At 38.9% G+C, this 18106-nt stretch overlaps 1 protein-coding gene across 1 annotated transcript in view; it reads left to right on the top strand.

The window, feature by feature from the left end:
• The window catches only part of LOC124802510 (tRNA (cytosine(34)-C(5))-methyltransferase), an 81540-nt gene extending 65424 nt beyond the window's left edge, over positions 1 to 16116 (top strand). The window contains exons 12-15 of the mRNA XM_047263343.1: positions 4233 to 4310; positions 7754 to 7907; positions 14516 to 14692; positions 15260 to 16116. Coding sequence (XP_047119299.1) covers positions 4233 to 4310; positions 7754 to 7907; positions 14516 to 14692; positions 15260 to 15438 — 588 coding nt within the window. The 3' untranslated portion in view covers positions 15439 to 16116. The remainder of the gene's footprint in view (positions 1 to 4232; positions 4311 to 7753; positions 7908 to 14515; positions 14693 to 15259) is intronic.
• The last annotated feature ends 1990 nt before the right edge of the window (positions 16117 to 18106 follow it).

Below are 18106 nucleotides of genomic sequence, written 5' to 3' on the forward strand. Positions count from 1 at the left end.
AGGTTGTAATAAAAGTTGTTTGTGTTGAAGGGGGAAATCCTGTGGCACGAATCTAAACCACCTGTCTCACCTCCAGAGCAAGGGTGTAGTGTCAACTTCGGAATCATAAATAAGAATCACTTTTATAACATGGATCTGGGTTCCCTAGGAAAAAAATACATTACCTTCTCTATTTAACAGTGTTTTCATTGTCCATTGGTGCTGCAATTGACCAAAAATGAAAATGAGTTGAAAATCGAAAAATGATGACCATTTCCTGCAATACATCTTTTACCATTCAAATTACTGTTTACCGTATTTACTCGAATCTAAGCCGCACTCTAATCTAAGCCGCACCTGAAAAATGAGACTCGAAATCGAGGAAAAAAAATTTTCCCCAAATCTAAGCCGCACCTGAAATTTGAGACTCGAAATTCAAGGGTAGACAAAAGTTTTAGGCCGCATCTCCAAATCGAAACAAAGTTGGTCCATTGTAGTATGAGGCACAATTTAGATCGAATGAATGACGATACAGCTACAGTAGTTTGGTTCGAGGCGTAAGCTTAGCAGTTACGCTTTGCCAGGTAGCCATTGCTATGCGTCAGGTGCTCCGTCCTTATTTATGCGGGTACGCTTCCTTTTTCACGTGCTTCGTCTGGTTTGAATTGATTGCTTATTTTTCTTTGATTTGATAAGCGCCGTTTTCTTTGTTATAGGTGTTTACGTCACTCTAAGCTGAAAATGCATTACTGTACTGTGTCGTGCATTGTTTGTTGCATTCTGATAGTGCGTGTTTACTGCCTGTCACCGCTCGCGGCATGGGGCTGCTTTCTTTGCTAATGATTAACAAGAACCAAATAATAGACTGCGTATGATAGATGTTCTGAACGAGAGTTTAGCGAAAATTTTTCTCTGTTTGAAAATCTTTGCAGGCGCCTCTTTAGTACATTACATTCTGCACAGAAATTAGAGTCATCTTAGATTTAAAAATCTTAGATTTTACGAATATAAAGATGGCATGATATGTATATTCTTCCGCATTTGCTGTTGTCTCACTCTAGTTTCGTAGTTTATTAGGCAGACAGGATTTAAATGAGATAGCAGCAAACACGAAACAATACATGGTAAAATGTTTATATTCGTATTATTCTTATGGTGAAGAGAATACTGCATGTGATCCACAATTCATAAAAGTTCCTATTAGTAACCATCTCTTCTCACAGGTAGGAAAAAATCCAGAATGTAGAGTTGGCCATATTGACAAACATCCCAAACAGTCTTGCCAGTCGGATTTTCGTAGTACATTGAAATGCTGCTGCTACATTCGAAGATGAACAATACGGAATTTGTATTTACTTCGTTGGATAATGTACGAAAATGCAGTGGTCAAAACTCGGGGCGGAGAAAAAAGCTAGTCTTCCACCTTTTTTTCTTTTTTTATTTATGACGCAGCGGTTTTGGTGCCAGTATTTATCTTTGTGCCTACAAAGCATGCCTATGTAGCGCTACATATATTCGATGGCAGAAGTTAGTTGTGGCAGCACCCACCAACATTTTTCAGAACTTCCGCTTGCTTTGCACTCGATTCTAAGCCGCAGGTGGTTTTTTGGATTACAAAAACCGGAAAAAAAGTGCGGCTTCGATTCGAGTAAATACGGTATAAAGCATGGACTGCGACCATGTGTCAGACTCTCGCCGTAGGTGTAACACTTCCAGTTTCAAGGAAGTAGTCAGACTGTTTGGAGCATGACTGTGGCCATACCATTTACTGTGGACAAGGAAAAGGCTGTGCGAAGTGTTCACATTTCAATTTACTTCAAGTATTTGAACTGCAGTCAACCCTTCCTTAAGGTGTGCTAATCCGTTCCCTGATAGGAATGTTCCTTCTACAGTCACTCTTTGCTGTTCACTGAAAGTGGAAATGAGCAACACAAAGAAAGAGTCCAACCACTGCCTTTGGCAAATGAAAAATGCCAAAGAGAATGTTTTAGGTGCAGTTACTGCAGATCCTCATGTTAGTTCTTGACCAATCACGAGAGATTGAGAAATTTCCCCAAGGACTGTTCTGCACATCCCGCATTAATACAAATTCCACCCACCTCACTTATTTTTACATGAAAAACATGGTAATGACTTGCAGACCCCGTGAACTTTTGAAATACAGCAACAACTAGCGGCCTATAGTGATTTTATTTTACAGACACTTTTCCTGATGAATCAACTTCTTTGAATCATAGTCAATTGAATGGCATAATATGTATTATTGTTCAGTGGAGAGTTACCACTGTTTAAGGCAAGTCGAGCATCAACAACTGTGGAGTGTCAGTGTTTGGTGTGGTATGTTCAGGTACATGGATAAGTGGCCCATATATTTTTCATAGATAGTAATGTGAATGGTGACTTTTTAGATATTTCCTTTTTTCAGTACTATTTGCAGGTCTCCCACTTCAAACAAAAATTGATATGGTGTTTAAACACAGTGGATGTCCAATAAATTATTCACAGATAAAGTGAGAAGTTTTGATTCAAACTATGATGGTCGATAGATTGAACGAGGTGTTCCTCAAAATTGGCCTGCACATTCACACGATTTCACTTCTCCCAATATTTCCCGTGGGGAACATTAAAAGAGAAATGTTGCATGGAAGGACCAACAACACCGGAAAGTATATGGCAGCAAATTATCAATGAATGTGCAAACATTAGTGAAGAAATACTTAGAGATGTAGGATTGTCCTTTAGAAATAGGATTGCAATATGTATTGCAGAAAATGATCACCATTTCAAACATTTGCTTCAGTAAAACAGGGAGGTTTCTGAGAGGCAAAGAGACTCACATTAAAAAAGATCCCAGAGGGAACAAAATACTACTACATCCATGTCATCATTCCTGGGCAAAGCTAAAAGTAGTTTAATTAATTGTTCCAGCTGCTTTTAAGTTCAGTGACAACTGTGAAAAAAAATTACACTAATACTATGGACAACGTAATGTATTATGTTTTGTATTATATTTTGCTATAACAAACTGGTTTCTCATTAAAGGTTTTAGAACTGCATTCTCACTTCCTGGGATCTTAATCTGACTATGTTTCTTGAGATGATACCATTTTTCAATGGTTTTTCAACCGTTTCGATTTTTTTCAATTACAGCACCAGCTTTCACGCAATGCAAACAATATTGAATAGAAAAGTTGCATTTTTTTCCCCCAGAGACTCCAAATCCTAAATAATAAGTGGGGATTCCTGTATGCCGTATTTTATCCCTGATAACTTCAGAAATTCAAAGAGTATGTTCTAGTCAGCATCATCAAATTTTGTTTCCAAATATAAATGCAAAAGCAAGTGCAGCACAGCACATTGTTATTATTTGTTGTATTTACCCTTGTGTTCAAAATAAGAATGGTAGTGACAAGCTATAATGTACATTGAAGTTTGAAACTGTTTTGTCAGGGAGCTATAATAAATACAGGTAACTTCTTTGGTCACATATTGTAGTGCCAGCTGAATGCAGTCTTTTGAGCTGCTTGCATCTTTTATGAAATATGTATCCAATGACTGGGTATGGACTCAATTTAATAATTTATATAATAGAAGGAAACATTCCACGTGGGAAAAATTTTATATAAAAACAAAGATGAGGTGACTTACCAAACGAAAGCGCTGGCAGGTCGATAGACACACAAACAAACACAAACATACACACAAAATTCAAGCTTTCGCAACAAACTGTTGCCTCATCAGGAAAGAGGGAAGGAGAGGGGAAGACGAAAGGAAGTGGGTTTTAAGGGAGAGGGTAAGGAGTCATTCCAATCCCGGGAGCGGAAAGACTTACCTTAGGGGGAAAAAAGGACAGGTATACACTCGCACATATCCATCCACACATACAGACACAAGCAGACATCTGCTTGTGTCTTTATGTGTGGATGGATATGTGCGAGTGTGTACCTGTCCTTTTTTCCCCCTAAGGTAAGTCTTTCCGCTCCCGGGATTGGAATGACTCCTTACCCTCTCCCTTAAAACCCACTTCCTTTCGTCTTCCCCTCTCCTTCCCTCTTTCCTGATGAGGCAACAGTTTGTTGCGAAAGCTTGAATTTTGTGTGTATGTTTGTGTTTGTTTGTGTGTCTATCGACCTGCCAGCACTTTCGTTTTTATATACAATTTAATAATTTGATAGATAAGAAGCAGTGATCCATTATTATAGCTTACTTTGCTTTTAAATTCCTTGAAAATAACATTTTAAAATACTTTTCAGTTGATCAACACTGGTGTTAAAACGTTTGTTCGGTGTGACAACAGAGTCCAGGAATGTCCTTTTCGATTGGCTCAGGAGGTAAGTGATACGAACTGGCATAACTTTCTGTTTTTATTTGTGATGATAAAAAAGTAACACATTTTATGTAAAATTTCATTTGAGAACCATATACAATATCCCTCCAAATATCAGCCCCATTTTCCCCCCCAAAACTCGGTCACAGAAAATTAGGGTCTGCCTTACCAGCATCTACAAAAACAGGTATATTTTCACATAATTGAAATGTCGACTATGGTGCTCATTTCTTAGTTCGAAGTGGAGCAACAGTGTTGAAGTGTAGGGAGATTAATCATTGTATCTGAAGCAACAGTCTTTTGTATTGCTGACAGTTTATTTTTAAGTAGTGACTATTATCGTACTCAAAGGTCCATTATCCTGCACAAGTCGAGCACTGTTTTTCTGTAACTATGAAAAAAGAATGACTATTGCCCACATCCACGGAGATTAAGCGATTGATTCATTATGTTCTTTTATTTTTTTTATATTTCTATAGCACAATCACATGAGCATTTTACAAAGCCTGGCATTGTATTTTCTGTGACTAAAGAGTAAAATTTAATCTTCAACTGTGAGTGTTAACACCGAAAGGAAAATCAACACATTTCAGAAATTGCTGCAGTTATGATGTAAATATCAAACTCAGAGTTAGTGATTATCTGATAGAGACGCTGTTAAAAAGTAGTGTTTGGATGAGTAGTCTAATGTGCAGCATTGGATCATTTTGGAGTATAAGCTGCAAACTGCAGTTTCTTACAGAAGGCCAAAAACTGGGAAATATCCTGAACTGAAAGCTAGTGTTCTATCCTGTGTATAAAGTAAAAGGAAATATGGGATACTTTGATTTGATTAATGCAGGAAAACAAAAACCACAGTGGTTTTAGCCCATTGTTGCCCAATTGAAGGTGGGTTTATTGTTTGGTTTTGCTCCCTGTCGTTCTAGTAAAGCCAGAAGTAGTGCTAGGAGACCTTTCACTAGTTCCAGAATGTTGTATAAATTGGGTGTAACCAACTGTAAAATTGCAATGTAGTCATTGTAAAGGAAAGTGAATACATGTATTTCACAGAAGAGGAGTCCAGGAGGAAAAGGGGTCTGAATCAAAGATGCCTGGGCCACAGTACTTCTGCAACACTTTAGAGTGCAAGAAGGTGAAGTTTGTAATCTACAGTAAAATATACACACAAATGGACCATTACAAACACACTAGACGTTGCATGCTATAGGTCTGTTCCCAATTTCGTCCTCTGCTTTTTCTGGATATGTTTATCCTGAGAAGTGTGAGTATTAGACTCTTTCCTTGTTCTCATGTTCTCTGTCGTAGTGATAGAAGGGATCTGATTATCCTGTGCTCTGAGAGAGTTATTTTTGAAGCCTTACATTCAAGACCTTTCAGTTTCCTCCATTTATCTTTAAGAAGCCATTCTTTACCTTCCTTTTCTATTTGTCTTTTGAGGAGTGTTCTCATTCGAGCCCCAGACAAGGATTTGATCTTGACCCTAGTCAAACTTCTCAGTAACAGTTTCCAAATCTCAGATGGTCGTTTGCCCAATCCAACTGCAGAAATAGCTTCCATCAATTCCTTGGGTGTTTGAGATCTCATCAAGTCCCTCAGTTTTTGTTTTGTTTTCCATGTTCTTCTTTCTGGTCCCACAAGAATTGGGGCTCTATTTGGTTGACATCATGGAACACATGCTGTGCAAGACTAATTACTCAGGGAGGTCATCCGGTATCCCTGTGGTTCTGTTAATAATACAACTTCTCATGTGCCAGGCACCCCTCAGCATGGATCGCATTACACCTTGCGTTAGGTGTCTGAGGAATTGGGAAACGACTACAGGAACAGATATGGGAGAAATGGGTTGTTGTTAGATACTCTTCATCTGGTTCATCCACTGGGCCCTTCCCAGCATGGGAGACCCTGCCAGTAGCTGCACTACAACTAGCATGGCCGTCAGGTCATTGCAGACGTGCAAGTCTCTCTGCCCACATGGTTAGTACTTCGAAAAAGCAGTATTTTCCGGAGAAGATGGGGTATCTTTCTCTCAACAAATAATCCAGTTAAATACCTCGGAAATTGCTTAGAGCTTAAATGCAACATGGACAGAATTTCATGGGAGCATCAATTGGAGACTTCGGTTTATGTGTAGAAGTGGTCCCTGTATCTGACGAAGCAGCACACAGATTGCAGAAGATTTTACCAAGAAACTTGCCAGCTTCCAGAGGTATGTAATACAAATGGGGCAGTGGTGCTCTTATCCTGCACACCAAATGGGCAACGCTGAGACACCAGTCTTTTGTGACATGCCAAGCAATGTGACAGTAGACTATAAAGGGGCAATAAGTATCTTATTAAGAACAATAGGAAACTGAAAAGAAAGAATTACCATGGTGTTGTAGAGGAAGAAATGCTGAATGCATGCCTCCCCCTCTTTGTTATTATTAAAATGGGTAACTTTGCCCGAGGAAAATTTCCCTTAGGGGGTTAGCAATTTATTGCCAAGAAAAAGGCTGGATGACAACAGAATTATTTTGTACTGGCTAGCTGATGTTAGGAATCGCAGACTAGTGTGCTGCTCAGTGAGAGAACTATGCTCATATTGGACGCCTTTAAAGGTTACCTCACATTCAAAGTGAAAAATAAGTTGATGTGTTGAAAACAGACCCGGAGGTATGGCCTCAAGACCGTAGGTGACATTGGAAGACTCTCCAAAAATACTGTTCCAGTCCATTTTCAGAAGGGGATCATATGCTCACTCCATCTGCAAAGAATATAAAAAAAACCTTATTTTGCCTTATGTGTCAATGGATTGTCTCTTTCATGATGTCATCAATGAGTTCAGGACATGCAGTGTGTCTGATGTGTAGGATGGTAGTGAGGACATCGTGCTTTGGGAGGAGTGTGATGAAAATACTGATGCCAATGAAATAAGTAATGGTAGTGAAGTAGACAGTGAAATCATTGAAGACTGTGATTAGAAGGCAGGTGTTGGTGCGCTATGTATATACATCCCAATATTAAAATGTGACCGTATTGTTAACTGTTTTTGAAAATGGATAATGTGACCAAAATTATTCTTTGCTATTTTTCTTCAGTGAATTATCATGTTAAGGTTACACAAAAACCTCAGCCCTTGAGAAATAAGTCTATTTCAACCGTCTGTTACCAATATTAGTAAATTGTTTCCCCCAGATTTGTGACACTTTCACACAGGAAAATGCATGTTCTCATGACATTTCATAAATGCTGCTGTTTGCGCAAAGTCGTAATATCCCCAGCTATAGTGTACATGTAAGTCTTGATGGACTGTTTTAAGAAAGTTTCATTCTTGTTTGTTAGTGTGATAATGTGAATTTTTGGTTGTGAAAACTAATGATCCATTTTCAGATATTTTCTGTGCCAGTTGAACCCACCATTTTCTATTTTTGTGATTTGTTTTCTGTTCATATTTAATTTTTATTGTAGGGTTTGCATAGTATCTATCCTTATATGGGGCCAAAGAGGAAAATTAAAGTTACAAAGTCTGATCTGATAGCCCTTCTGATGAATGACAACCCCAAATTCCCTCCAGAAGCTACATCGTTGGATCAGAAGACACAACAGCAGCTTAAAGACATTTGTAAGTAAAAAAGAAACAGCAAGTTCATGTAAATATATACAATAGCAAAAAAAAATGTACTGTATGATTTTTTAAAAGCACATTACATGTGCAGTGTTCAACAATGTATGAAACACCTGCCTTGAAACTGAAAATTTTTAATGTTATCCATTCGTTAAAAAAAGGGAGCAAACATTTAGTTCTCCTCTCTCCCTATCCCCTCCGCCTCTCTTCTTCTTTCTTTCTCCTCTCTCCTCTCTCTTAGCCCGCCCTCCCTGCCATCCCTCCCACTGCTGGTGTGTGTGTGGGGATTGTCGGGGGGGGGGGGGGGGGGGGGATTTTTCTCCTTTCCTCTTCTTTTATCTTATCTTGGCATACCTTTGTCTTACTTCATGATCTTATTTTTGCATGGTAAAGGATTACAACATGATAGTTGCTTAAAACTATGTAGCACTGCACCAATATTTTTGCATTTGTGCTACTAGTATCAGAGGTGCATGTTTATCACTGGATGTGATTACTATCCTGAAATTTTACTCTCTCTTTTTTAACGTAATGTAAACCAGGAATGTTAGCTCTTTGCTCAAATAAGTTCCAAAATGATAATGAGCTAACTGTAACTTGCTATACTAATTTGTTTGATTGCATTTTATTCACACTGACACAAAAAAGTTGTTGCATAATAACAGAAAGTGCCTTTAGTGAAGTGAAAGTCTTGTTAAACACAATTTGCAACATGCTAAAAATTTCTGTAATGAAAATAAAGACCCACATTAATTTCATCATTCTTGCCTCCTTCTAGATAAACAGATGGTTGAGATCTTCAACAAAATTCTCAAAAAGTAGGTTGTTGTTGCTTTCATGTAGCAAAGGTGCTTTGGGAGTGGTTGAAGGAAGACAGGAAGATTAGAGTTAACATCCTGTGGTCATTAGAAACGGACCATAAGCTCGAATTATGAATGGATGGGGATGTACATTGGCCTTGCCCTTTCCAAAGGAACCATTCTGGCATGTGCTTGGAGTGGTTTAGGGTAATAATAGGAAACTAAATCTGAATGGACAGACAGGGATTTGAACCATCATTGCCTGAATGCGAGACCAATATGCTAACCACTGTGCTAATCCACTCGGTCTGTATGCTTGATTAGACAGGTGTTGAAAAGACAGTGCACCACATTATCATTGATACAAGAGGTGTAAAGGCGTTAATATTGCAGATTGGCGTGTACAGGGGAGCAGTTTAGCTTCCAGTAATCCGGAACGGATATGAGACGAATCACATTTTTTTCTGAAATGATAGGACAGTGATTCTTACTGTGGCAGAGCTCTGAAGCAAGTAAATCATCGCTGTTTTTAAACTAATGAAAGGCATTGATGGAAAAATGTTTTGGTTTGCAGGGTAGTTAATGAATAATACTTCACTGGTTCATTCCTCTACTCTGAACAGGCATAGGTTCTGGGCTTGGTGGTCTGCCCCAGTCCTCACCCTGCCCACTCCCTTGATCTTCTTCAGCCTTCTTGCATGTTCTGTTTGTCTTGGTGTTTTCCTCTCTTTTTCCTGTGCTTCTCTCACCCAGCATATGTCACTGATCTTTTCTGGTTACTGTTGGGTGGGATGCCTCTGCTAAGTGGTGAGGGATATGTCCCCCGTTGCCCTTTGTGCCTTTGGCGGCTTATGGCTGCTCCCTGGACGAGGCGGGGCACCTCACCTGCGTAATCTCTCTCTTCCCCCCCCCCCCCCCCCCCCTGCCACTTTTTTTGGTCCTTTCTCCAGGCTCTGTTGACCTTTGGTCGTTTGAGCTAGGCCCTTCTTTGTTGTGTAGGTCTGTTGACTTGCCTGTTCCAGGTAAGAGGGTAAGAGGGACTAATGACTCATACTTTGGTTCCTTTAATCATTAAACCAATAAACCAGTCCACTGGTTCATTGATTATCCACCTGTCCCAGCAAATATTGGTACCTCATTTAACTCTGCTAAACCAGGTGTCAGAGTTTGAACACGCAAGCAAAATGAACAAACTTCAGAGACAACGCAATAGAAGAGTAAAGTAAGAAATAAACACAAAATGAAAGTAACTGCTGTGTCCATGAAAATTAATTAGGCACTGCATTGTGAAGTACTATCGTGCCCTTAAATTAAGAATAGTTCTTTTGCGGTTTTTTATTATATTTGCACATATCTAGACTCCGGCAGCTGGGTCATCAGTCATAGTGCAAAGTGTTATACAGCCATGTAATATGTTTTCTTTACATTTATACTGACAGTCAGCTCATATGCATGATTGGAACTGGATTGCATAATGTATGATGATATTGTTTTGGATAGCAGTGCAGTGACAGGCTGTTCTTCTTTGTGCTCAGTTATTTTTGTGGCTTCTCACTTCTGCACCAATGCTCGTACTATGTAGGATTTCAGAAAGGAGCTGGCTGGTCATTTTCTATTTCTGGCGCCCTCAGTATTCATCATTGAGCATTGTGTGCTTCTGTACCCCATTGCACTGTTGCTGTTGAACACTGTCTTCATGATGTCTTTGAATGTACACAGTCTTAGGAGACAGTCTCTTAAGACCTCAAGGTTAACAGGATGTTAATCCTTCCTTCCTTTTTTCCTTCCTTCGTATCCACTGTTCCTTCCGTAATGGGCTTCTTTTATGATACTGATGCAATTAACGCAATTTTCCCTGGGTCAAAATGTGTACATTACTTTGCAGACAAAAAGTGGAAAAGGAAATATAGGGTTGCTGGCTGTCTGTCAAGTGAATGTTCTGTGCACTGTACTGTAACCACTTATGGTAAGTGTATAGTAAACTAATGAAGTCAGTTTGCTCAGAAACAGTTTTCTCTGTGATTATTGCAACATATCAAGCTAGAGGCCCTCACAGTACTTCATTTGACTTGTTTTGCTGCCAGAACCAAAAACCTGTTGGACATCTGTTGCTGGCATCTCATGTGATATTTCTCACAAGTTGATGACTAATAGCATGCTCTTTATATAAAACTGGGTGTAAGAGTAAACTTCGGAATATTGTCACCTTAGTTTATCCATGCTCAAGCTGCCAAATTAGTGTACCAGTGAAAACCCTTTCAGATGGTTCTATCGTGCTGCTATCTGGAAGCAAGCTCTGTCACCTTCACATACAGTACATTATGGCATGGATAAAACTATAAACAGAGTGTGAGGATGCAATCTCTTGTGGCAGTAACATTGAATAAAATATTCTCAGGCTTCAAGCCACATCAAGTGGTTAAAATGCCACAAGCTTTTGACCAAGTACAAAACAAACATTGTCAAGAGGAATGACTACCAGTGGACTGATGGTATGTCCTTACATTCTCTAATTGCTGGATATGACATCACTGGTACTCATGTTATCGCCTTACATTGGCATAGCATATTATGTTGAGCCTGCGATCGGTGCACCCACACCAACCTCACAATCACTGTATGCTGCGTTGAGCTGTAGCCACCATCTCAATTACTGATGATGTCAGTGATTTTTATTTCAAAGACTTTTTCAGTTACACTGTACCAGAAGCCCTTAGTGCAAGCCATTAAGATTGGTTATATTTGCGTGGTATTTTGTAGACCTTGGTTGGATGCTTGGAGACCCGCTGCATCTTTTACTGGTCTCAATAATTACTGGATTTTTGACAGAGGCAATAAATGAAATGATGTTGAGGAGGAATCACAATAAGACCAGCGATGAGGAGCAAGAAAAGAAATTTACATTTTTGATGTTTTATGGTCCCATGTCATGCAGCATAAGTTGCCTCTCGAAAAGACACACAGTCAAATCTTTCTTCATGCTGCCATCAAAAATGTGACAGTTACTGAGATCAGTAAAAAAATATGGCAGGTCTCAGAACATCTGGGATCTACAAAATACCTAGTTAGCGTGTCTAAACTTAAATTAGGCAAACAGTGTGCACCATATATCAACACAGGAAGGAGCGCAAGAGGTTTTATCACTTATGCTATTTCAAAAAAGTATGCTTTAGACATGCTGTAAAATGTAAATGATCAAATTTGAACAAAACCTCTGTTGTGGCTTGCACTTATGACTCCTAGGACAATGTAATTTAAAAAATCCATTGAATTAAAATCACCGAACAACATGAGTGCAGCGAGGTCTTCAGTGATTGGGAGCATGTAGAATATCGAGGCAACACATGCCTGTTGTTGTCATCGTCAGTCCGAAGATTGGTTTGATGCAGCTCTTCATGCTACCCTATCCTGTGCGAGCCTCTTCATCTCCGAATAACTGTTGGAACGTATGTCCTTCTGTATCTGCTTACTGTATTCATCTGTTGGTCTCCCTCTACAGTGTTTGCCCCCACACTTCCATCCAGTATTAGATTGGCTATCCCTTGACGTCTCAAAATGTGCCCATATTTGGTGATAATGTGAGAATGTGAACACTAGTAATGTCCCAGCTGGCAGCTAGAGTATATAAGGATCTCCCTGCAACCTCACTGGCACTATTTCACTGTACTATGGCCAAATAGTACTTGGGTTGAAAGTTTGTGGCATTTTAACCACTTGACAAAGCTAGAAGTCTGATAACATTTTATTCATAATCTGAGTGACGTGCAAGACCAGGTGTGTTCTTTCTAATCCACAGCACACTATTTTCAGAATGCTGCACACAGTTGTAATCTGTGAGGAATATCATAACGGTATACTCTCTACTGTTGAGAAGAGTAACCTGTAACTGTGGCTAAGTCGCTCTCTGCCATATCATTTCTCTTTCTGCCACTAGTTCAGTATGGTAAAAGTAAGGTTTCTGGGAAGCTAAAACTTTGAGCTGTAGAGTGAGTCATGTCCGGCTAAGTCAGCTGGCAAGAGTTTTGTCTTGTAAGGCCAGGTTTTGTATTTCAGTTCCAGTCAAACACTTAATTTTAATGTGTGAGAAAGTTTCATAACTGTATGCACTCAGTTGCTCAGTGAAAGATTTATTTGAGTGAAGCATGGTTTAACCTTTCATCAAATATTAGTGCCACTGGGGAAACACCGAATACAGCATGTATGAGGTGTTTAACAGTGAACAGAGACAGAGAAAAAGATTGAATTGAATTAAAATAAAATTAAGCTAATTCTAATCCGGTCTCAGCAGCTAGAGACAGTGCCCATGTGTGTGTGAACGGTGTTTGTGTGAATTCAGAAGAATGCCTTTTTGCTTGAAAACTTACTTTTGTAGCAGTCTTTTCTGTTGTATCTGTCTGTGACTCAACATCTCCACTCTATGGGGAGTGCTAGTGTATCCTTTTCATAATATTGGAGTTAAGCTTATTTGAGATTTGATAGTCTGAATCGGCAAGGGAAAAAAAAGAAAAAAAATGTTTTTCTCTCTTATAATGTAATTGTTGGGAAGGTCTAAGCAGCACCTTAATTTGAGTGGAAGATTGTTAATGTGTATGACAGTGGAAAAGGAAATTATTCAGAGTAAAATGAAGTATGAATGAATAAAAAAAATGGACATTCTGAATGAAAGCCATATCTTCAGACTTCTCAGTAAAAAGTAACCAAAAAATTATCAGAGCCTTGTATTAAAGTTGCCAATTTCTAACTGTACTGTGTGCATCTTGTTAAAAGCATTGTTGCGGTGAAGAAATAAAATTATTTTGAGGAAAAGTCCTCTGTTTTCAGAGACCATACCGTTCCAGTAAAAGCCAGAATGTTGCAATATTTTACAAATATTCCACAGTGTAGAAATCTGTTTGACCACAGAGAAAGACGATAGTATTTTAACTATTTCGTTTCTGTGTCTTTAACTCTTCCAGAGGAATGTAACACGGTGATAGAATGCTGGGCTCGTAACTGGAAGGACTAATTTCAACACTCAGATACCAAATATTTTTACTGCTGCCAGCGCACTGTATCAGCATATCAACCATAATACTGTTCTTTATGCAAAGGATATATTGTACTCAACATATAGAAGGAGATGTATGGTGAGTAGCAATCTACCTATTGGACAGTGTTATGGAATGGGTAGATTGTTACTCACCATATAACGGAGATGTTGAGCTGCAGACAGGCACAGTGAAAAGACTGCTAAACTAATGAGATTTTAGCCAAAAGGCTTTCTTTTAATGTTGGCCATACCCAACCCCCCCCCCCCCCCCCCCCAAAAAAAAAAACACACACACACACACACATGCATGACCACTGTCTCTGGCCTCGGTGGCACGACAGTGATTTCTGTGTGTGTGTGTGTGTGTGTGTGTGTGTGTGTGTGTGTGTGTGTTAGCAGAAGGCCTTTTGGCTGGAAGCTATGCCTGTCTGTGCTATGCCTGTCTGTGACTCAGCATGCCCACTGTATGGTGAATAGCAATCTACCATTTTCATAATATTGTCATTATTCCATCCTGGATTTTCCGTTGTTTGACTTCGCATAATATTGCCACATTCCATCCTGGCGTTTCCAGTGTTTGACTTGTTTCGAATAGAATTGCTGTTGAGAGTAAATTGTGTATTTCCTTCCTTCTTAGCTTACGAGTACTATTTTAGTATTAGTGGCTTAGGTGAGCACTGGTGCCCTCTGTCCTCTATGTAATTAAATCTTGCTGACGTATTATATACACAATCGAGAACGGCACATTGACATTCTTTGTTTTTGAAAATTTACAGCACAAGGCAGCTGTGTGTTGGTGTATGAAGGTGAGCCCACCAATGATGGTGACATGAACTGTACTACACCATTGCACATGGTGGGATGGCGAGGTATAAAATCTGTACGAGCATACGTACCAACAAATGACTGTGTTCACTATTTGCGGCTTTTAGGAGCAGATGTCTCAAAGTATGGTAAGAACCATTTCTGATTAAACAATAGAATAAATGTATCTATCAGAAGCTGCTCTTTGTTTTTCCACACTCTTGTCCCTCCTTCCATTTACTTCTATTCTTTTTTCCTGCATTTATAATTATGTCCTTATTTTTCCTTTGTAGACCAAGTCTTTAATTTTAGGATCCCCAAATACTTCAACATTGCCCACATACCTTTCCTGTTATTTACCAATATTAATCATCATTAATAATCATCAAGTGGTTGATGTGTATTGAAGTTACAATTTTCCATATGAATCTTAACTTGATAAGAATTTTATAAGTTCATTTCAATATTTTCAGTTGTGATTTTCAGTTGCTTTACTTTAAAGTAGTCTGATTGCAGGTATTAGTGGAAAATTTTAGTGCCCACAACATGCATACGAGACCAGTCACCTTGTAGTATAAGAGCATGTTAATGCAAGTTTTGGTGCTTGTATTTCTTCCACGCACACACACACACACACACACACACACACACACACACACACACCAGAAAAGTGGGCTCTCCTAAAAGCTCGAACTTATTTACTTGTTCATTTTCAGAGGTCAACAAGTTCAAAGACAAAAATGTTCCTGACGAAAGCAGTGAAAAATCTGAGAGTTGCCTAAACATTTGTGATAAAGATTCATCAGCAAGTAATGAATCTCTTTCTGTGGATAATGGAAACTCATCACAGAGGGACACTGTTGAAACCAGCAAACTAGAAGCAGGTGAAGGATAACAGAGGCTTTGAATTGAAGTATTCATGTACCAAGATGTCATCTTAAATAAAAATGGTCTTCAGACATATTTGCCAACATGTGGACTCAGAATGTTACTTCGTGGCTATGCAGGGTACTGAATTCTTGCAGAAGCATACACCACACAGTAATTACCATAACTTCTCATATTATATCATAATAGTAATAATTATTATTATTATGGGGTGTGCAATACCCACAGCACAATTCTTCCAAAGATTGAAAGAAATAAATCTGGGTTTTCAATGCAGGAAACTATTTTTTAGAGTCAGATTTACATTTTGATGTTAATTGGTATACAGTATTGTGAACCAGTAGTTTGACAAATGCTGTTGTCACTGTAAAATGTGATATTTCATTTGACCACTTCGTGCTTTTTGTGTAAGCAGATAACAAACACTACTGTGAGGAAGCAAAATACTGCATTATGTATGTTTTTTAAATTATGAGTGTAAGATTTAGTATTTATTATGTGGCTGTCAGGGGTATTGTTCTAAGTGCTACGTGAGTGACTGTGCCAGAATTTTTTTTTATCACTGTTCATTTTGTCATCTAAAGCTACACACAGAGCACGAAGAGTAAAGTTGTGAATTTTTAAATACGCTCTATCTTTTTCTGTACAGGTTTTGTGTATTAATAAATACAGTTCATTATTGGTATTGAAATTTATTAATAGTATTGTTAATATGTGCGCCACCAAACTCAAGGCAGTATAAGAGCTAGGTGTACTGTCATTTCCCCACTGATTCTTTGGATCCTTATCTCTCAAATGAGAAAGTCCCTTTATTTTATAGATGCCAACCAAACTGAAGAGATGGAAAGAAATTGTTGTGTAAAAGAAAATCTTCGGCAAAGATGAGGAAAAAATATGTGCATGGGATGTGATGTGTCATCATTGTTGTTTATTATGGTTGCTGAGCAGTGGCGAAATGTGGCACTTTTTGTATGGTAGGCTGAGAATTACGAATTTCAAAAAGAAAAAGATCTTACAAAAAACTTGTAAAATAGAAATACTGCAAAAGTAACTTAGTTACATATTTCTGTTAAGACAGAAACTTCTACAGAAATTGTTATAAATAAATGCATAAAAATATTAAACACCTATACATTAATAAAAATATAACTGACAGTTACAACTTTTTATAAATCAGTTTATCCTGTCCTTTCCCATGGAGGAAACATCGCAAACACGAGAGATGAACTCCTGAGCTGCATATAGGCACAACAAAAAGACTGTCACAGTATAATCTCTCAGCCATTGTGTCGAAAATAGAACACACACACACACACACACAGATGGAGGGATAGCTTGGTAGGGGTGGCAGACAGTGAAGAGGTGCTGCAGAGTGCTCAAGGGCGAGGTGGAGAGATGGTAGGGCAGCTAGGTGCAGTTGGGAGGTTAGATGGAGGGCAGAGGAGAGGTTTTTTTTGGGGGGGGGGGGGGGCGTTACAGAAAAGGAGATAAGTGAAAACACTGGGTGCATTGGTGGAATGAGGGCTGTGAAGTGCTAGAATGGGATGGGTGAGGACAATGGCTAATGAAGGTTGAGGCCAGGAGAGTAATTGAAATGTGGGATATATTGCAGGGAAGAGTTCTCACTTGTGCAATTCGGAAAAGTTGGTGTTGGTGGGAATGATCCATATGGCACAAGCTGTGAAGGGGTGGGAAGGATAGTGAGCAGGACATTTCTCCTTTCAGTGCATGACAAGCAGTAGTCGAAACCCTGTTGGAGAATGTAATTCAGTTGCTCCAGTTCTGTGTGGTACTGAGTTATGAGGGGAATGCTCCTCTGTGGCTGGACAGTGAGACTTAGGGAAGTTGTGGGAGATTGGAAAGTTAAGGCATGGGAGATTTGTTTTTGTACGAGGTTGGGAGGATAATTACGGTCTGTGAAAGCCTCAGTGAGACCCTCGGTATATTTTGAGAGATGAACCACGGGTGGCTAAGTGGAGGTATTTCATGTGGTTAATAGGTTTGATATGGACAGTGGCATTGATGTAGTCATCTTTGAGGTGGAGGTCAACATCTAGGAAGGTGGTTTGTTGGGTTGAGTAGGACCAGATGAAGCAAATGAGGAAGAAGCTGTTGAGTTTCTGGAGGAATGTGGATGAGGTGTCCTCTCCCTTGATCTAAATCGCAGAGATGTGTTGTGCCCATGGTGACTCAGAATATCCTATATATAGTGGCTAGCAACTTTCCTTTTCATAATATTGTTAAAATTCCATCCTGGATTTTCCATTGTTTGATAGATATGAACTCTTGTTGTTTCGTTTAAGATCTGACAGTTTCCTTCTCAATAGCCAAAATTGCCAAGTTTGTCAGTATGTCATTTGTCATTGTGTTGCTTCTTTTGCAAGACGTAGTGGTTCCTGGAATTCCAAGAACCAATGACAATAATTTCACACATTCAGAGAACACGTTTTTTAATCCATTGTTTATAATAGTTTCAAGGAGGTCCTGAAGCCGTAGACGTTTATCACCACTGTTGTCATAAATACAAATTCTCCTTTCAATTTTTCGCTGTCAAAGATTAGTCAATATTTTAAGTATCATGGTTTGAGAAATTGTTTGGCCTACTATAAACTGAGAACTTTTTATTTACAAGCTCTGTAAAATTTGTTTCATGAAAGTCCTGGAATCTAGTTTCC

This window comes from Schistocerca piceifrons, chromosome 6 (assembly GCF_021461385.2).
Source record: "Schistocerca piceifrons isolate TAMUIC-IGC-003096 chromosome 6, iqSchPice1.1, whole genome shotgun sequence".
NCBI classification, from domain to species: domain Eukaryota; kingdom Metazoa; phylum Arthropoda; class Insecta; order Orthoptera; family Acrididae; genus Schistocerca; species Schistocerca piceifrons.